The sequence below is a fragment of the Pyrus communis genome, chromosome 9 (genome assembly GCF_041283825.1).
Source record: "Pyrus communis isolate YQ-2024b chromosome 9, ASM4128382v1, whole genome shotgun sequence".
In the NCBI taxonomy this organism is placed as follows: Eukaryota; Viridiplantae; Streptophyta; class Magnoliopsida; order Rosales; family Rosaceae; genus Pyrus; species Pyrus communis.
The window spans coordinates 5,602,501-5,622,672 of record NC_142573.1 but is presented as its reverse complement, the minus strand read 5'-3'; the positions used below and the strand labels follow the sequence as shown (position 1 = coordinate 5,622,672).

General features: G+C 38.0%; 3 protein-coding genes, 1 non-coding gene and 1 pseudogene across 4 annotated transcripts; all 5 read right to left on the bottom strand.

The window, feature by feature from the left end:
• Window positions 1–1,660: 1,660 nt before the first annotated feature.
• LOC137740406 (G-type lectin S-receptor-like serine/threonine-protein kinase At4g03230) lies at window positions 1,661–2,573 on the bottom strand. Its single transcript, XM_068480285.2, has 3 exons — window positions 2,369–2,573; window positions 2,141–2,291; window positions 1,661–2,053 (listed from the first exon to the last, which is right to left on the bottom strand). The coding sequence occupies exons 1-3, from the start codon at window positions 2,455–2,457 to the stop codon at window positions 1,742–1,744; spliced, it is 552 nt and encodes a 183-aa protein (XP_068336386.2). The 5' UTR covers window positions 2,458–2,573; the 3' UTR covers window positions 1,661–1,741.
• Window positions 2,574–3,224: 651 nt separating this feature from the next.
• Window positions 3,225–4,980, bottom strand: LOC148694110 (S-locus-specific glycoprotein S13-like). Its single transcript, XM_088700150.1, has 2 exons — window positions 3,666–4,980; window positions 3,225–3,553 (listed from the first exon to the last, which is right to left on the bottom strand). The coding sequence occupies exons 1-2, from the start codon at window positions 4,924–4,926 to the stop codon at window positions 3,225–3,227; spliced, it is 1,590 nt and encodes a 529-aa protein (XP_088556276.1). The 5' UTR covers window positions 4,927–4,980.
• A 797-nt stretch (window positions 4,981–5,777) lies between these two features.
• TRNAY-GUA (transfer RNA tyrosine (anticodon GUA)) lies at window positions 5,778–5,870 on the bottom strand. Its single transcript has 2 exons — window positions 5,834–5,870; window positions 5,778–5,813 (listed from the first exon to the last, which is right to left on the bottom strand). It is a non-coding gene; the product is annotated as a tRNA-Tyr (tRNA).
• Window positions 5,871–9,378: 3,508 nt separating this feature from the next.
• LOC148694109 (G-type lectin S-receptor-like serine/threonine-protein kinase At4g03230) lies at window positions 9,379–13,050 on the bottom strand. Its single transcript, XM_088699336.1, has 7 exons — window positions 11,712–13,050; window positions 11,219–11,368; window positions 10,942–11,126; window positions 10,606–10,816; window positions 10,252–10,489; window positions 9,999–10,149; window positions 9,379–9,918 (listed from the first exon to the last, which is right to left on the bottom strand). Exons 1-7 carry the CDS (start codon window positions 11,935–11,937, stop codon window positions 9,616–9,618), a joined length of 1,464 nt encoding a protein of 487 aa, XP_088555462.1. The 5' UTR covers window positions 11,938–13,050; the 3' UTR covers window positions 9,379–9,615.
• On the bottom strand, window positions 11,994–13,113 carry LOC148694108 (G-type lectin S-receptor-like serine/threonine-protein kinase At4g03230 pseudogene; annotated as a pseudogene).
• Window positions 13,114–20,172: the final 7,059 nt, after the last annotated feature.

Below are 20,172 nucleotides of genomic sequence, written 5' to 3'. Positions count from 1 at the left end.
ACGCTCAACCCTGACATCCCCAAATACTAGGATGGGCACGTGCTGGTTGACACCCGAGGGTGACGAAGCCATTTTAAGCATGCAAACAATAAGATAAGTAATTACAAAGAAACACGTTGATACGGAAACATGTCCAGAGTATACAACTAATCAAGGAATATATGAAAGAATTACAATAAATATATGAATAAAGGAGTGGATCATACGCTGAAAGACTCGAAAATACCTATGCAAAGGTGCCCTGACGTTGGGATCGAACGCCTTGCTTCTTAACTCCTGATGGGGCGCAAAAACCAAAGGGTGAGTGGACCATAATTTATACTAATGCTAATAATATGAAAACCAATTCCTTTCTGAACATAATAACCCCCTATTTTGAAAACATATATAATACTACGTATAGGTTTTTCTAAAACTCTAGCATGCAGGAAATGTTCGTAATTGTAAAATCATCTCTAAAATTAATATCGAAACGCCCAAAGGCAAATCCATAAATTCGGTCAAAACTGTACTCTCTAGGGGTATTGTATTTGCTCGAAGGTAGTACCTGTCCATCACCTGAAGGCGAAGTTGTACGACATTGGGTTACGCCAGTGAAGAAATATGGTAGGCCCCATCACCCGAAGGTGAAGTTGTACGACTCTGGGTTATGCTAGAGAAGGAAATATATACATCACACACTAACACTAGCTGTGGCTAGTGAAGCTGTCCGATACTGGTTTCGCCAGTGAAGCTTCGGGTATAAATATCTCACTACTCCTCAACTGTGTCCTATGGCCATAGACGTCTACATACCCGTGTTTACAGAGTGTGTGTGTGTGTGTGTGTGTGTGTGTGTGTGTGTATACTCAGCTTGCTTAGTCTTAGTCTTAGTTGTATTGATTCATAGCTCATGACAACTGGAAGCATCTTACATGATGACTTAGTTTGAAATTGAATAGCTAGATTTAGTTTGAAATGATGTGAGGGAGAGAAGCTCCCTCCTTTCTCTCCAATGGCAACAAATACCACACTCTCATGTGTGCGTGAATGAATAAATGTGATGATGCAGTTATGTTAGACATTCCTCTGCAATATTCCCCTTCATCATCTTCTTTCTCAGAAAAACCGGACACTGAGGTTGCATCGCTCAACACAGAAATCCATTCCAAAATTCAATCTAAAATCACCAAACTCTAACACTACGTCTTCTTTCTCGACGTGCATTTTCTATTTCTAGGAAAAATTAAGACTGAGGACTAATGCAAAGTTGCGAGCCAAGTCATAACGGGACATGAATAGAGTAGGCATATGTGTGAGATTAGTACTAGCTAGGGTTTATATATATATGAGTCTAACTATAATTTCTAAAAACTTGCCCGATCATCAAGCGTTGGTGAATCTTCAACACTCCACGAACAATGCCTCTTTCCACTAACATTTTCTAACGACTCTCCAAAGATTAATATCCAATTTCTCAGAGAAATTAAATTAAGCAGTAATGGTGATCACATAAGGTTTAGTACTTGAAAGAAAACATGTGCAATATATACTTACTATTTTCCAAATACCTTGTTGGCATATTTATGAGACAAGAAGAACCAAAAATAAGTACTGATTAATGAAAAATATCAGAAAGTATTCCTCTGTAGGCCTTCGGCTCCCACATTACCCATAGAAAAGAGCACAATCCAACATTATATTGAAATTGAGAAATTCTTACACGGTTTTTAGTTTAGAGAAAGGAAACACTAACGAACCATTATCGAGCTTCTGGGATACTAATGGTGACTGCATTATTGGAAAAACTTGTCGAATTTTGAGAAAAAGAAGAGCCAACATGACTGGACTTCCTCGGCGTTGAAAAAGCAGGTTCTTTGATGGGTGGAAGTGATGTAGCTTCATTGTTTAGCATAAAAACTACAGAAGACATTGTTGGTCGATTAGCTGGAGCTTCTTGGACACACAAAATCCCTACATGGATATACTTCAGAGCTTCATCCAAACAGCATGTTTCCCTTACTGACTCATCAATCACCTCGATTCCTCTACCTTCTTTCCATAACTCCCATGCCTAATTTTAACATATAAACAAACCCATCAATCATGCATGACCATTCACTTTCTTGAGATTGAATCAAATCTGAAAAACATTACTTACCCATCCAGCAAGACTAAGCGGCTGTTCAAGACGATGAAAAGCAGAATTCCTCTTTCCACTTACAATCTCTAAGAGCAACACTCCAAAGCTAAACACATCCAGTTTCTCTGAAAAATGGCCGTAAAGTGCGTACTCAGGTGACATGTAGCCGCTGCACGAATCAAAGGTAGAGAAGTCAGCAACAAGCAAGTAATTGCATAAGGTTTACATATGAAGGAAAGCACTTACTATGTCCCAACAACCCTGTTTGTATTTGCCTCAGTTTGATCCATGCTGAAAATTTTTGCCATCCCGAAGTCTGAAATTTTGGGGTTCATTGTTCCATCCAACAGAACATTGCTTGCTTTTAGGTCCCTGTGAATGATTTTCAACCTGGAGTACTTGTGGATATAAAGTACTCCTTGAGCAACACCTTCTATAATTCAAAAGCGTGTACCCCAATCCAGTGTTGTATTTTTGGATGAATCTGATTGCGCAAACCATGAAGAAGAATGATTTTAATGTTGAAAAAAGGTAATAAAAATGTGATGCCATGGAAGTCAACAATATGAAAGAATTAATGGTAGTAGTGATGACCATATACCAAACAAAAATTTGTCCAAACTTCTATTGGGCATGAACTCGTAGATCAATATCATTTCCTCCTCTTCAATGCAGCAACCCAAGAGCCTAACGAGATTGGTATGTTGGAGCTTGGCTATAAGCTTTAACTCATTCATGAACTCCTGATGTCCTTGCCCTGACTTCCTTGACAGCCTTTTTATCGCTACTTCTTCATTTTCAGTCAAAATCCCCTGTAGAGGATGAAAAATTCCAGAATAAGAGAGCTGCTAGACTCCTTAACTTGGAAAATTTGGGACATTGTTAAGAAAGATACAAAAGATATGATGAAGAACTATCAATGTACTAGCATTAAGAGCGCATAGTGGAAGGGTCACCTTATAAACAGGGCCAAACCCTCCCTCTCCGAGTTTATTAGCTTCAGAAAAGTTGTTTGTTGATGCGACTATACTCCTTAAACTGAAGAGTGGTAGTTCGTTATCATTCTTTCCACCTCCAAGGCTAACATTGCTTATAGCCTCACTCATACTTCCTCCTGCACTCCCTGTTTGAGTCTTATTATAAGAGCACCATTTGTTTGTGTGTTAATCGGTGCCTGCGTCCGTGTGTGTGCGTGTGTGTGTGTGTGTGTGTGTGAGAGAGAGAGAGAGAGAGAGAGAGAGAGAGAGAGAGAGTGAGAGTGAGAGTGAGAGAGAGATGGTGGCAGTGTGTGCAAACGTGCGGTACCTCTGCCTTCATTTCTCAAAGTTTTCTTCCGCAATAAATAGCCAAATAAAAAAATTGTAAGCAATCCTGCTGTTGCTGAGACTAGTGTTATTACAAGGGGCAGCTTATGAACATGACCCTTACCACCTGCAGTGAACAGAAAAGGTTCCAACTAATTATCGTTTTCTGAGTAACTTTTGCTGTATGCTAAGAATATTAATTGACACAGAAAACAGCGAAAGAAACCAAACAAACATACCTTGATCAGAGCGGTGAACACGAATATACATGTTTTGCCCAAGCCCATGATTCTCTACAAGATCCGTCAAGTCACCAAGCCATGTCAAGCATTTTACAGTACCTCCTTCTGTCACATTTGAATAGGCATAAGCTGTGCAAGAGCAGTTCCGAAGGCATTCATATGCACACTCACTCATACTCATATTTCCTAAAATAATAGCATGATCCGGTAGTTTCATCTTCTCAAACTTTGAAAACCCTTCCCCTTTATCACATGTCAATGCCTTTTCCCGAACACAACTACCGGGCCATTCACCTGTAGCCCATTGTTTCTGAAATTCGGTCCTAAAACCTTTCAAACACTTGCATTGTGAGGCAAGGGGATCACCATTTTTATCACAGGCACCATATGGACCACATCTAGCATAATAGTCACATTTATTGATAGGCTCTCCCCATGCTTCAAACCATGTCTTACTTCTCTCCGTCCACAACAGTAGGTGGAACTGCCCAGTTGGACTCAAAACAGCCCTCAGCTTTACTGAACTATCCGACACACCAAAAGTAAAATAAATCTCATTAGCATCAAAACTGTACGCAACGTAAAAGAAGCCTCCGCTTTGATTTCGAAAGAATGTTTTTGACTCCTTGTCGAAGTATACAGCACTTCTCCAATACGTAGCATTTGCCTTCCAGGTTATTAGCTGCCTCTGAACTTTCGGATCAATGCCTAAGCTGAACATTCCGGGTTGTGGATCATCAAGTGCTGCCCACGATGTCAGACGCGCTTGTTGACCTGTTATCTTGCTCAGGCTAAGCTTCACGCTAGGTAACAATGTGTCAGAGGGATGATCGAAGCTCTGCCACAAAATGTCTTCTCCAAGTTTTAGTTGAAGGTTTCCACTATCCATCAGCACAGCAGTTGTGGCATTGATTGCAGAAGCTGGTACAGATGCATTAGAAGACCAGATAACTAGTTTTTTAGTCATCCCATCTAACACCACAAGATTTCCATCACTGCTAAGCGTTAATACACCCGGAGAATCAAGTGGGAATTCTCTGTTGGCAACCCATACTTTCGGGGTCTTTGGGATTGTGTTGTACCGTATACCAAGGAAGAATTTCTTCGAATTTCCGGGACTGAAGAAGCCTAATGCAAATGTTCCACTGGAAGAAATCAAGGTCTGGTCTGTGCTGATAGATTCTCCCGGTACTAAATTGTCAAGGCTTGTACAAACAGATAGGAGAAACATAAAAGCACAAAGAAGAAGCCACCCCATTCAGATACAGAGATACAAAGGAGGAAGAAGAAGAAGTGTTCAACAATAATTTGTCCCAACAACTAGTGAAAGTGCGCACCCTATTGCAAATGCGCATCATGAACAACCTTAATTTCATCAAATATTTAAGTCCAAATGTCGGTAGTGACGGCAATTTAATAGACAATGTGAGTCCACATGTACTTTTTCACGGTCCCCTTTCGCCAGCCAGCCACTTATTAGGTTCAAAGTGAGTATGATCACCTTCCACTGTGGCGCAAAAAAGCATCAAATATACCTATTAAGTATTACATACCCACTAAGTCGAGAGATTGTCTTACGCCACTGATTTATCACGTGTGGTACAAAAAAAGCATCAAATATACCTTTTACCTACCCACTAAGTCGAGAGATTGTCTCACGCCACTGATTTATCATGTGTCAATCGTCTATTGGATGAATAGTGTCTTTTTAAACACGTGACAAACATTTATTGGATAGTGACGTCACTGAAACTAAATCTCCGTTACATTAGACAATTGCACTCAGTGTGCTACCTTATTCTGCTAATGTAAAAGGTATGATTGGCCGAGCATATCTCAAACAACTCCATGCAAATTTTGGATTTTTGAGAATTTGAATAGAAACTGCTGTCATAATATCAAACAGTTTGTGGGCAACCTTGTTACCACTGAATTTTGTTGAAAAATGCTGCTAAGAATATGCAATGATCAGGAAAATTGGAAACTTTGACCCAAAAAAAAAAAAAAGGAAATTGGATTTGTTTTCACCCGTTTTTTAAGTAACTTCGAAGGTATAAGAAATATTTTTATTAAATTAAAAAAAGAAAAAAAAAGTTACCAAAAATTAAATCCGACCTGCCGGATTCGAACCAGCGACCTAAGGATAGCTGAGAGATTACTACCCACTACAGTCCTCCGCTCTACCAACTGAGCTAAGGTCGGATCGCTGTCGTTTTGCATGGGATTTGTATACAAATAATGATAGAACTTAATAGTGCAATTTGGCAAAAAATTTGCAAAATGAGAATTAATCGAATAATCAGTTGATTATTACCACGAAAATTTGTTAAATTTCGTTGTACTATCGAAAATATTGTGTAGTTTATGGGTTGTGTCATAGATTTTTTGTTTTTGTTAAACGATAGATTTTGTTAGATTAGTCATCGATGGGGTTCGAATCCACGCAGTCATGTAATGACTCAATTCCTTTTCACCACTGTTATCAGGTAACCCGATAAGCACCTGTTAAGATAACGGGTTGATTCGGGTATACACGTGGGTAACACGATATACGATAAACAACATATTAATTTTATAACTTTATAACCCTACAAAAATACTATAATAATTATATATATATATATATATATATATATATATTAATTTAACAATTTTATACCCCTAAAAACTATACTAATTATATATATATATATATATATTAAATTAAATATTAAAAATTGGTGACCATTGGATCGGCTTAAATATACATACCATTCAATTTCTTAAGTGTTATACCTACAAAATAAATAAATTTAAATCTACTTAATAAATATATACACACACACACACACACCATTGAACTTGATGAGATACGAATTCTACGAAGCTAATTTCAACGATCTAACCGTCAAACTTGTTTGTATATGCTTTGAGATCGAATCAGCAAAAAATCGCAAAAAACTAACATTCAGAGGTCAAGTAACGGGACAAAACTTTTCAACGGTTGTCAACGAAAAATCACGATTTAACGATTATTTTAACTCCGATTTTGATGATTTTTTACAGCCACACTCCTTTACCCTATATGAATACAATGAATGAACTCGAACTTCAATTTAAAATATTTATACTAGTGGATACCACAAAATCTTATGTTATACTTGATGAAAGTATGAATAAACTCTTAAGTGTTAGTGAATCTATTGTTTTGATGTGATAAGCATTCTACGAAACTAATTTCAACGATCCAACCATCAAACTTGCTTGTATATGCTTCAAGATTGCATACGCCAAAAATCGCAAAAAACAAACATTCAGAGATTAAGTAACGGGACAAAACTTTTCGATGGTTATCAACGAAAAATCACGATTTAACGGTTATTTTAATGATTTTTTACAGCTACACTCCTTGAGCCTATATGAATACAATGAATAAATTCGATCTTCAATTTAAAATATTTACACTAGTGGATACCACAAAATCTTATGTTATACTTAATGAAAGTATGAATAAAAACTCTTTAAGTGTTAGTAAATCTATCGTTTTGATAAGATACGCATTCTACGAAACTAATTTCAATGATCCAACCGTCAAACTTGTTTGTATATGCTTCAAGATCGCATACGCCAAAAATCGTAAAAAAAAACATTCAGAGATCAAGTAACGGGACAAAACTTTTCGACGGTTATAAATGAAAAATCACAATTTAATGGTTATTTTAACTCCGAGTTAGATGATTTTTTACAGTTACACTCCTTGACCCTATACGAATACAATGAATGAACTCGATCTTCAATTTAAAAAATTTACACTAGTGGATATCGCAAAATCTTATGTTATACTTGATGAAAGTATGAATAAACTCTTAAGTTTTAGTGAATCTATTGTTTTGATGAGATACGCATTCTACGAAACTAGTTTCAACGATCCAACCATCAAACATGTTTGTATATACTTCGAGATCGCATATTCCAAAAATTGCAAAAAATAAACATTCAGAGATCAAGTAACGGGACAAAACTTTTCGACGGTTATAAACAAAAAATCACGATTTAACGGTTATTTTAACTCCGATTTTGATGATTTTTTACAACTACACTCCTTGACCCTATATGAATACAATGAATGAATTCGATCTTCAATTTAAAATATTTACATTAGTGGATACCATAAAATCTTATGTTATACTTAATGAAAGTATAAATAAACTCTAAGTGTTAGTGAATCTATCGTTTTGATGGGATACACATTCTACAAAACTAATTTCAACGATCCAATCGTCAAACTTGTTTGTATATGCTTCAAGATCGCATATGCCAAAAATCGCAACAAACAAACATTCAGATATCAAGTAACGGGACAAAACTTTTAGACGGTTATCAACAAAAAATCACGATTTAATGGTTATTTTAACTCCGATTTGATGATTTTTTTTACAGCTACACTCCCTGTCCCTATATGAATACAATGAATGAATTCAATCTTCAATTTAAAATATTTACACTAGTGGATACCACAAAATATTATGTCATGATGATCGATAAAAATTGAGGATTTTGTAAAAGGAATAGCATGCAAGCTTTGAGTTCCATTGACAAGGTTTAAACTTTTGAGAAAGGCTTCACAACCTTGAAAACAAAAACTCTTTCATTTTGCATATCCTTGCACATTTAATATTTTGTAATAGACAAATAGTGTATGGATGTTTGTTTATTAGGATCTTATTTTCGAGTGTAGATGTAATACTTAAACGACAAATGTGTTTTAATATTTTGAAGTAATATTTATGTGGTAATGTGTGGTATATGTAAATTTAAGAAAAAAAAATATATGTTTCTTAACGGGTCATAATGGGTCATAACAGGTCGGGTCACTTTACCCATTGGGTAAAGTGACCCAACCTGTTAAGGACCGGTTAAGATAACGGGTGTGACACGACACGATCCGTTAAAATAACAGGTGTTATACGAAAACAACACGAACACGACAAACACGACCCGTTTGCCATATCTGAGAGGGGTAAATCATAAAACGATTCTCTAGTGGAGGATAAGTTTTCTAAACAAAAAGTATTGAGCGTTATTAATCTAAGATCATTAATTTCGTCACCCAATTGATTAAAAACTCTCTGACATGCACATGCAAAGGCATGTAGCACAGCTCTACATGACAACTATATAATGGACGAATGATGTATTATTTAGGATAGTGAGTTAGATCAAATGAATCAAAGAATATTAATAATCAAATATTACAAAAGTATGTGGAAAGTACAAATGGATGTGTGAATAGCACTTCTTATTATTTACATACATGACAAATATACATATTTATAATATCGATAGTGTCATTGAAACAATATATTAAATGTTATTCTAATTGATAATGTTAATATGTATACCCTTAAAAAAAAAGAGATCTAATTGAACTTTACGCTCCAAATTATTTACCCAACACCGTTGATGAAACAATTCAATAAATCCAATTATAACAAGTTCTTATAGAATTTCTAATATAATTAAAAAAGATTAACCCCAAGCAAAATATGCTGAAATCCCCTTGGAAGTATCAAAGAAATAATACTAACATGTAGAAAAATAAACATATTCCTTATTTTGTTGCTCTCTTTGATGGAAGTTTTATTTTCCCATAATGTATCCTAATTTTTATGCCCAAGCCAAAATATCACAAGTCCCACCTCCTCCTCGACCCCCATAAAAAGAAAGGAAATAAAAAAGAAAAACATTCATTCCAAGTTGATTCCAGGATAAGAAAGAAAAGAATACACGATGAGCCCAAGTCACACAGCAAAGAGGTCAAACTCAAACTTTTGGGACCAGAAACATTAGAGATAGGCTTTTACAATTACCTGTTAAGCGTTAAATATACAGAAAGAAAACAAATGCGACGTGAAAAGGTCAAGGGTTTATGAAAGAGTGAAAAATTAGAGTATCAGCCGTGCTTTAATTATCTACCTTCAACCAGACTATTGGTTATTTCAGATATAATTTCTGGCTTACTAGAAGAAGAAGCTGTGCTGGAGTTGCCTCTCCTTGTGAGAAATGCTGGCTGTTTAGGAGCCGGACACATTGCAGTTTCACTGTCGAGCATGGTGATCACATTCGACATGGAGTGGCGATCGCTCGGATCTTCTTGTACGCATAAGAGTCCGACATTGACACACTTGATAAACTGGCTTTCGTTGCAACTTTCTTCCAGAGTCTTGTCCATTAAATCCAGCACCTTGTTTTCTGTCCAGAGTCTCCATGCCTGGGAAAATGGTAAAATTAAAAAATTGTGTATAGGGTTTAATGGGGTTTAAATGGATATGGAATATTTGACGCACTTACATAATTTATGAGGCTGAAAGTTTGTTTCGATTGATAAAAGCCTGTGTTCTTTTTTCCACTGATTATCTCAAGAAGAACCACGCCAAAGCTAAAGACATCTGATTTCACTGAGAAAGTTCCATCCAATGCATACTTTGGAGACATGTAACCACTGCATCAAAAAATATACTTAGTAACTTATGCAGGCACAAAAGCACTTTCACCTAAAAGGGTCAAGGATATGAAATCATAGACACAGAACTTAGTAGCTTACTAAGTTCTAACTACAGTGTTTGTATTTGCCTGAGTTTCCTTGCCTCCAACAATCCTCGCCAAACCGAAGTCAGATATTTTGGGGTTCATCTCCTCATCTAGGAGAATGTTGCTGGTTTTCAAATCTCTATGAATGATCCTCAATCTGGAATCTTGATGAAGATAAAGAAGCCCTCGAGCGATTCCCAAAATGATGCTATAACGCATCTCCCAGTTGAGAAACATGCTTTTTGTATGATCTTGCAGAATTTCCATTTTCCATATAGAGAAAAATTTAGAAGCTATCGTAGTTAAGTCAATCAAGAAACCATATATCATGCAGTAAAAGAAAATGAAAAGAGGAGTAGGAACGAACCAAATATAAAGGAGTCTAAACTTTTGTTAGGCATGTACTCATAGAGTAAGATCTTTTCTTCTCCTTTCATGCAATATCCCTTAAGTCTAACAAGGTTTCGGTGTTGAAGTTTGGCAATCAGCACCACCTCATTCCTAAATTCCTGCAAGCCTTGTCCTGAAACCCTTGATAGCCTTTTCACCGCGATTTCTTGGCCTCCAAATAACTCTCCCTGGCAACAAAATCCCTTACATATAAATTTACAAGTAACCAAAACAGATAAACATTAATAACAAACAAGTGTTGCTATATAAGGTTATTCGAGTGCTAAGAAATGGTAAACAACTGTTCGATTACCTTGTAAACAGGCCCGTATCCCCCTTGTCCAAGCTTGTTTGCATTTGAGAAATTATCTGTAGCGTCTAGTATAGTTTGCATATCAAAAAAGGGTACATCTATTCCTTCCTCTTCCTTGAACTCACTTGTGTCTATCAACTCTTTGACTCGCCTTTCACTATCAAATTGTCCTCGTCTTAGTTGATCTAATACATGGAATTGAAGAGATTTATTCTCATCAACTATGAACAACTCTGCAAATCTTTCATGATAATAATGCGTATAGAAAAGCCGTTACCTCGTTTGTTGGTCATATTTCTTCTCCATATATAAATGGAAATGAGGATGCACGCCAGAAAAATCACACTTAAAAGCACCGCTACCATCATCAGAGACAATGGCAATTTTCTTCTCGTATGGTCTTCTTTTGATGGCTCTGGAAGATTACCTGCACAAGGTGTAATTAATTGACTGTCATAACGACCTAAGAAATTATCACTACCTCATTTATGTTCACATCGAATAATCTCATGCTTTTGCAATTATGTTCAAAAATTTTAACCCAACGTTTAATCAAATATAATTAGAATCGTGCTAATTGAAACAGTTTATACATATAAGGAATAGCGTGAAACAACAGAAAGCATAAAAATAACGCTCATGTAACTGAAGTTCTTTCTGAGTTCTACTTTTTCGCTGGAAAATGGTTTGATCATCTAATTCACAAAGTAAATAGTTATGCCATCGACACATTCATTTGTTAGTTTCGGGAAGCTTCAGAGGAAGAATACCTAAATCAGACAACGCAACACGAACAGAGAGGTTCTGGCCCCCATCAGTATACTCTTCTTCAAGATTTGTAACCAAGTCCCATATTCTGCACAATGAAGTAGGCGCATCCCTTCGTTCAGATTTAGCATATGAATAAGCGTTGCATCGGCAGTTATTTAAGCACACGTTCCTGCATTCTGTTTCATTGTCGACATTGATTCCTGAATCTGGGTTTCCCACTTTCATTTTCTTCAAGCTCAAGAAGGTGTCATTCTTGTGGTCACGACATAATGCATACTCACTTGTGCATCCACCTGAAAAGTCTCAAGAATTCCACTGCTGTAGATCCTGGGGCTTGAAACCTGGCAAACATTTGCACAGCAGCGGCCTATTATTACTATTGCAGCTGCCAAAGTTGCCGCAAGCATTAAACACACTACATTCATCTCTTGGCGCAGACCAATACAAATTCCACTGCTTTGTGGAATTAATCCACGCCCAAAACTGTATCTTTCCAGTAATATTAATCACCAACCTTGTGTATTTGTATTCTGATTGTTGCGGAATTGCTATACTTTCATAAGAAGAGTTTTGACTCGGAGAATTGAAAATGTTGGTGGAATTTCGAACAACATATTTCTTGCTGAAATTTGATAAGAAGTAAGTAACTGCAGGAAGCATTTGATCAAAGCTGTAAAATGTATCAGTTGCCCTTTCTCCGCCTTTCCAGTACAGAATCGCTTCTGATTTTGAGATGACATACTGGTTCTCTCCAAATTGATCTTGTCTGAAGATAAAATTCCCGCTTCCCGGGTCATCTTCGCCTCTCCACGAAGTCAACTCCAAGTTGTTATCCATTGTCATCCCAGGAATAAATGTATCAGTTGGACTTTGAAAGCTCTGCCACAGAATTTTCACTGCCAACTGATCATCGCCACTGCTTAGAACAAGGTTCCCGGAATCCATGAGCGTCGCAGTCTGCGTTAAAGACTTGGAGGTTTCAGCCGTTGTTGACCAGTAACTCGTTCCATTAGTATCCAACACATGGAGGTTACCATCTTGGAGTGCAAGACTTCCAGTACTAGTGGAATTGACAAGTGGGGTTTGTCTGTTGGCAACCCATACCACTGTCCTCGGACTTAGTTGGTGATACCATATGCCTACATATCTTTTAGTCCCTTTAGGTGAAGGGCTAAAGAATCCAAGTTCAAATCTTCCTCCAGATGAAACAAGAGTTTCTGATTCAATACCGTCGGTAATTGGAGTGCCGTCTGTTATTGTATCTCTAGCACAGCAAAATGGGTGAGATAAGCACAACAGGACTGCTACTGCATACGAAACGAAGATGGAAAACAGCATGCGATTTGTAAACGATGCAACGACGTAATTTGATCTTGTTAACCTCCCTCTGCGAAACATCATTAAGGAGACTACTGCTACCAAGATCGTCTCGTGATATTTTCCATCAGCATTTATCAAGAAGTACCTAATACATTACCTACTTGCAAAAACAGAAAGCCCTCTTAAACTGCAAATTTTTTTCCCATAAGCCATTTTACTAAAACAGATTAACAGCAGATTGGCAACTTAATTAACAAATATCGTAGAGAATGATAAATTTACGTACCGGCCGGCGGCCAGAGCAGAAAATGTTGATCCTGTAGCAATCACTCAATGCTGGGGTGAAGAGTAGTTGGCCCAATGTGGAAGGTCAAGGTCGTCGAGTTCTGTACATTTCATCTTTTCCTTGTGTCCATATACATACATATACATACATATATACATACATATACATACATATATACATACATACATATATACATATATATATATATATATATATATATATATATATATATATATATAGAGACAGGGCTCAATGACAGAAAAGTAGCCAATGCAAGTTATAGTAAGTAGCTGGAGCAAAGTCAAAGGTCGAATATTTATCTGGGTCCACAACTTTACTTCTCGCTTTCCGTCTTATTTTGTAAATGACCTTTTATTTATGTTGTACACGCACACTACATATCGAATTTTGGACCCCGAACATAAAAAAAAAAATACTAACCACTTAAACTACAAGCTCAATTTGTTTACGTTACAATGGGTGTACATCCAAAAACTTTGATTTTACCCATGAATGCAATTTAAAAGAAAATAAATTAACACTTAGAATTGAATTTTGGTTCTTCATCTTCTTTGGGGAGCATATGGCTATTATGCAGGCCAAAGCAGTTTAATTTTGCGAGTGTATTTTTCTTTCTAAATAGAGAAAGTTTCGAGTGTAGAATGAGAAATTTTGAGTGTCAATAACAATTCCCTTATTTTAAGTAAAATAAGCAAGATTAAGGAGTAATGAGGAGCATACTATTCGGAAATGGAGAATCCTGTGGTGGCCAGCAAGTGAGTATCTCCACCTCCGGTGCTCGGCCATTTGCACCACCTCGTTGCGGCGCCGTTGTTTAGAAGCCAAGCGTGAGCACGAGGATGACGATCCGATCGGCCGGTGGCCCATTGTCGATGGTTGTTATTCCTTTTGAAGAATAAATTTTCTTTCAATTCTCATTGCGCCTTGAGGGGTAAAGGTGGGATTTTGGAAAATTTTGGCGGCAACGATAGTTATGTTGGGCTGGGCTTCAGCAGTGCAGGTTCGAACCCAACTGTTGGCAACATTAACCTTTGGGCTTTGGATTTGGCCCAACAGTTGTGCTAGTGAAGTCGCTTGTTTAGCCCACACACAATATTTGTGATTCGTAACCTCTTAGGGAGAAATCATTGAAAGAGAAGAGAGAGAAATTGTATAGGAACAAATCAGTTGGCCATATAATTAACAGAGAAATGCTAAGAAGACATTTTCAATGTAGGTCTCTTTATACTCTCTGACACCGTACATTCTCTAAATAAATATGTCACTAATTTAAAACTATTCGTGTAATACATTATTAATTGTAACACGAGACTCACATACTTTTTAATTTTAGGAGTGTTACTAAATAAAGTGGAATATAAATTGAAAAATCCTAAAAACCATGAATAACCAAAATCAAAATGAACAAAATCCCTCTAAAAAATAAAATAAAATAAAATCGTTCATGTTTCAACCCTTGCTGACCAGTAACTCTTGAAGGTTACAGTCTTGGAGTGCAAGAAATGTCATTCTAGTTGAATTGAGAACTGGGGGTTCTCTGTTGGCAACTCATACTGCTGTCCTCGGACCCAAGGGATATCGTATGCCAACATATTTTCTATCATCGAGGTCAGCTGACCTCCGCAAGCTCATAAATCCTTCATGGAAGAATTGGGTATCGCCTTTTGAAAATCTGAGATGTCATCAAAAGATGCCGTCTAACTACTCGATGAATTACCTCTATGTGCAGGGTAGCTACTAGTGTCGTGCCTTTGTATGCGTTACAATGGCCATTTGTCCATAGGCTCACTCAACATATGTTGGCATTTGTAAGCATGCTCACTCAAAAGCTATTCACATCAGTCGACATGCTCGCTTGGAAGCTGTTGGCATCTGTCGACATGCGTGTAATGTGACTTGGCAAATGACTTCAAGCCTACCAAGGCTCGATGATATGCCAATTTGCATGCTATTCCGTTCCTAAAATTTTACTGACACGCCCCGACCCCGATATTCTCCGAATACCAGGAAAGGCACGTGTTGGCCGACACCCGAGGGTGACAAAAGCCATTTATTGAGTACAAATGCTGAAAACAAGGGGTAAATAAGTCTTATAAATATAAAAGAATAATGAATATGCAAATAAGGATCATGTTCAGAGCATACCTCTAATCTAGAACACTAAAAAAAAATAATATAAAATTGAATGAAACCAAGGAGTGGGTCCTACACCGAGAAGACTCGAAGATGCCAATGCGGAAGTGCCTGGACGTCAGGATTCTATGCCTCGATTCTAAGTCCTGAAGGGGACGCAAAACAAACATGAGTGGACCAAGTTGATATATATATAATAAAACAGTTATTAACATATTAACCCCCCAGGTTTTATGAAAACACATATATAATAATAAACATAGGTTTTCCGAACCCTAGCATGTCGTGCAATATCTCAAATCATAACTTGTATATATAATAAACACTAGTGAATATCCGATACAACTCTCCAGGCCTCATGCCGGCTCCCCGTCTCTGAGCAGACAGTCAGAGGAAAATACACTTCAGGCCCCATGCCGGCTCCCCGTCTCTGTGCTAAATAGCCAGAGGAAACACACTCCAGGCCCTATGCCAACACCAAACCGTCGCCCGGGACGGACCGAATCTATCCCTACGTCCCGTAGCGGAAAGCACCACTAGGTAAGTACAAAACCAGTTAACATACATATATTGAAAATCAACTTCATAGTATAAAGTCATCCATCATCTATACTATAAAGAGGTGTTCTAAACATGTTCTCAATATCATATCGTCATCCATCAGATATTTTATAAGAACATGGGTTATAAGAAAAATAGTAATAATTCAAACTAGCCTCAGTAAGCATGTTATCTCGTAAAACGTTTCATAAAACATAATCATCAAATCATGCTTTTCACGTATGCATTTATACTATCAAAACATGCATTTTTAGAAGGGGTCCACTCACAGTACTTTGCCGTCGAAAAGCCACGCCATCTAGCGAAGAAGGAAACGCCACAGATAATTGCCCCTAAGCACATAAATGGTACATTTAGTCAAACTCTACTCAAACGACTGAATTTTGGAAAACGGACATCGAAAACGGGTTCAGGACGTCGAAATTAGCCTAGGAGGGGTCCCGCACGAAACCCAAAAAGTCAACGGTCAAAGTCAACATTGACGGGTGACCGGTCAAAGTCAACGATGACCGTTGACCGGGTCCGGGTCCGGGTCAACAGGTCAAACGGGTCTGAGCTTGGATCCGGATTGGGTTAAAGGGTATGGACTTGGGTTGGATCTGGGTTTGGGCCTAAGGGTTTGGGTCTAATGGGTTTTAGGGTTAACGGGCCGGAGGCCCTAAAAGAAACGGCCCAAAGGCCTTTGAATTAACAAAACAAAAAAAAATAAAAATAAAAAGGTTGGGTTGGGCTGCCCAGGGTTTTGGGCTTGGCAGGAAAGGCCCAAAGGCCTTGGGTGTTAGCCGGATTCCAAGGAAGGAGAAGGCCGGATTTTGGCCGGAGAATTCCCAAGCTCCGTTGGAGCTCAAAACTCAACCAAAACATGTCATTCAATATACCAAATTGAAGCCCCGAAGGTAAGGAATCGAAATATACCCTTGGTTCCCGTCATCGTGGCCGGAGTTGGTCGGAAAACAGCCTGGAAGCCACGGGTGTCCTCCGGAAACTTGCACGCCGGCCAACTCGCCGTGGTTTGGCCGGAAATTGCCTCGAAAGGGGCGGTGCTCGCCAGAAAACTGGGAAATGTCTCCGAGGTGGTTTCTTCGTGATTTGACGTCCAAAACACAACCACGGGGTTAGAAAAGAGTTATAGGTGTGGGCATGGGTGTGTGTGTGTGTGTGTTCTTGTCGGAGAAAATAGCACCGAGAGAGGGGATGGAGAAATCACAGAGGAAGAAAGAGAGAAGAGAAGAGAGACTTTTCAGAAAAAAAATAAAAGAAGGGATAGGGAAAGAAACCGAGGAACAAAACAGGAGGTGGGCCCCTTGGGCTCACCAATTAAGACTCAAAAACAATTTTAAAAAGGAAAGTATCCCCAAACTTAGTGAAAATACAAAAATACCCATTTTCTTACGTAAATCCCGGGACGGATTGTTACATTTACCCACTGCCGCGCTATTCTTACTGACCTTTCAAATAATATTTCTTGAATCTGCCACACTGCCCACGTTTATAATGTATGTTTTAGCATAAAAAATTGTAGATTGCAAAGTAACATAAATGTGACAGATGTAGCTAAAAAAGGTCTTTCGCGTAGCATAACCGCGAGTGGAGAGGTTAGTATGTAAGATCACCACATTTTGTTCCAGTGCTCAGGGGATAAGGGATCAGGTTTGTACCACAAGTATCGCAATTCCTCGATGTTGACTCTGCAAAAATATAATTCCTTGAAATTTAAAAACAGTCGAGCAAATGTTTAGCTTGCATGATTGTCTACCAAAAGAACATATGGAACTGCTACATGAACCTGTAGCAATTCCGGCATTTTTATATAAGAGAATCATACCTATATCCGCAACTGCTACACGAACCTGGAAGTTCCGGCCGCTGTCATACTCCTCCTGAAGATTGCTAACATCCTTAAACCAAATTCAGCATGTAGAACTACTACTCCCACACCTTCGTGTGATTTGAACCTCCTCGTATAAATAAGCTTGGCATTGGCAGTTAAGGCACTCTATAGGCACTCTATTTATCTCACTTTTGGCATTAAATTGTGAATCGGGGTTTCCCACCTTCATCATCTTTAAACTCAAGAACTAATAGCTCACAGCATTGTTTGTTGGTTTCCCAACACATCCAGCTGAATAATCCCTATTGTTCCAATTATCCAGCGAACCAGGCTTAAAACCAGATAAGCACTTGCAAACCAAACCATTTTCGCTGCAACTACCAAAATTACCGCATGTATTATACACGCTACAACCATCGATCTCTAGGATGTGACCAGATCAAGTTCCCTCTTGATCCTGCTGAAATGTGAAGTTCCCTTTCGATCACCATAATGATACAAGTACCTAAGCTAGAACATTTGTCTTAATCTAGGAGGCATTCAGTGAAAAAAAAAACTAATGATTTAAGTTAATTGCAGTGACTGGCCATAGATATTCACATGTCCTGATGCTGTTTTCCATATTCTCAAAAGTACCCCTACATGGCTACATCTACATGTTACCTTTGCAAGCTGTGAACAATGTGCCAATAAATTATTGGTAGGTTTGAGTTGCTAGATTAATAGTTATCAACTTATCTGAAGGTGACTAGGTCAATTTTGGTCAAGAGTTAGATAAGGCAGTGGATCCACACAAAGGGGAGTGAAGGCTATTCGTGAGAAGGTGAAGAATGCCGGAAAGTTAAAAAATCTTACAACAGCTTATAAGGAGTTGGAATCGCCATTGCTCCTACTCGCCTCTTTTCGCTATCCATGATGTTCTAACATTAAGGAGACTTCTACGTAATGAATATCATTGTGGCTGTATTCGAGGTAATTACACACTGCCATATGAGAAAGTTAAATGCCTAACAACACAAGATTGCCTTGGAATTGAAAGCACATCGCTACAACAAAATGCGATTTGAAATAGAAACATGATGACCTATTAGCTTTCAAACCCTTACTTCTAATTATGATATTATTACGAACTCAATACATGCCAGCGAACAAACTCTGCAGAGGAGTATGATCGATCTATGCACGGTATCATCGTGCTTTTTAACGCAGAAATTCAATCTGTGTATTTAACCAATTTCGATGACAAAGCTTACTAACACACAAAATTACGTCGAACCCGAATATGGATTCTTAGCTTTACTTAGGTCACAAGTTATGTAATTATATAACAAGGAGCAAAGATCGATTTACTCTCGTTGCCAACAAAAAAAAAAAAAAATCCAATTAGGAAAACATGTTAGTGTTAAACAAATAGATTCCTTCAAATGAATAAACCTAAGGTTTCAGATCCGTTGAAAGCGAACCCCTTCATAGGCTTCATTACCAGTCCGTTTTCGATGTAATTGATTTCCACAATCGCTGTTTTACACTCCAGATAAGAAAACGACATCTATTTGGTCGGTCGGAATGCGAGAGTGGAACTAGTAATTGCATTCATTTCCTTGTCTATTCAAGAATGGAACGGTTTTGAGGATTCCATTCCTGCGTTTTGTAGAACAATGGAATGCTTTACATTTATAATCTGTGTTTGGTGATGATCGTGGTGTTGAGAATCAATGTCAATTGTAGGTGAAGTAGGTGGATGTTGTAGGTGAAGTAAGTGTGTGGTGTAGCTTTCATTTGGTTTGCTATAAATACCCAAGTCCTCAAGCATTGTAAATCATCCAAGGAGAAACAAAGCCTAGAGCTAAATAAGAAAAGCTTTGCTAATTAGTTTGTTTTGTGAGCTTTCTTTAATAGTGTGCTCTATTTTCTTCTTCTTGGGATCATTAGAGTTATCTTTATTCAACAATTGGTATAAGAGCCAAGTCGGTCAGGGATCGTTCTTGGTAGAGCATTGGTTGTAAAGTCTCTTGAAATTCCGAGTATGCTCTGTGGTTGCAGTTTTGACTGATCTTCCACATCAGAAAAAATTTCTTGAGATTATTGCTGGGGTTATCACAAACCTTGAGAGGGAGCTTCTTTGTGTCGAGAGTAGTGTATTACTCTGCACGGTAGTCACTCAAGCTTGTTCGGTGTAGTCAAAGTCTTGCCGATACGATGGGTGATCTTCAAGTTGTTGGAGGAATCAAGAAGCTCAACAACCAAAACTATAACACGTGGGCAACGTGTATAGAGTCTTACCTTCAAGGTCAAGACTTGTGGGAGG

What these genes read in the sequence shown, in the direction of transcription:
- LOC137740406 (XM_068480285.2), bottom strand. Translation starts at nt 2,457, where the DNA reads ATGAACCCCAAAATTTCAGACTTCGGGATGGCAAAAATTTTCAGCATG. An exon ending in AACAGGGTTGTTGGGACATA is followed by an intron (nt 2,292 to 2,368) that starts GTAAGTGCTTTC and finishes TGATTCGTGCAG; the next exon opens with CGGCTACATGTCACCTGAGT. An exon ending in CGCTTAGTCTTGCTGGATGG is followed by an intron (nt 2,054 to 2,140) that starts GTAAGTAATGTT and finishes TGTTAAAATTAG; the next exon opens with GCATGGGAGTTATGGAAAGA.
- LOC148694110 (XM_088700150.1), bottom strand. Translation starts at nt 4,926, where the DNA reads ATGGGGTGGCTTCTTCTTTGTGCTTTTATGTTTCTCCTATCTGTTTGT. An exon ending in TGTTCACCGCTCTGATCAAG is followed by an intron (nt 3,554 to 3,665) that starts GTATGTTTGTTT and finishes TGTTCACTGCAG; the next exon opens with GTGGTAAGGGTCATGTTCAT.
- LOC148694109 (XM_088699336.1), bottom strand. Translation starts at nt 11,937, where the DNA reads ATGAAAGTGGGAAACCCAGATTCAGGAATCAATGTCGACAATGAAACA. An exon ending in AAATATGACCAACAAACGAG is followed by an intron (nt 11,127 to 11,218) that starts GTAACGGCTTTT and finishes TCCATGTATTAG; the next exon opens with ATCAACTAAGACGAGGACAA. An exon ending in AACACTGTAGTTAGAACTTA is followed by an intron (nt 10,150 to 10,251) that starts GTAAGCTACTAA and finishes TTTTTGATGCAG; the next exon opens with TGGTTACATGTCTCCAAAGT.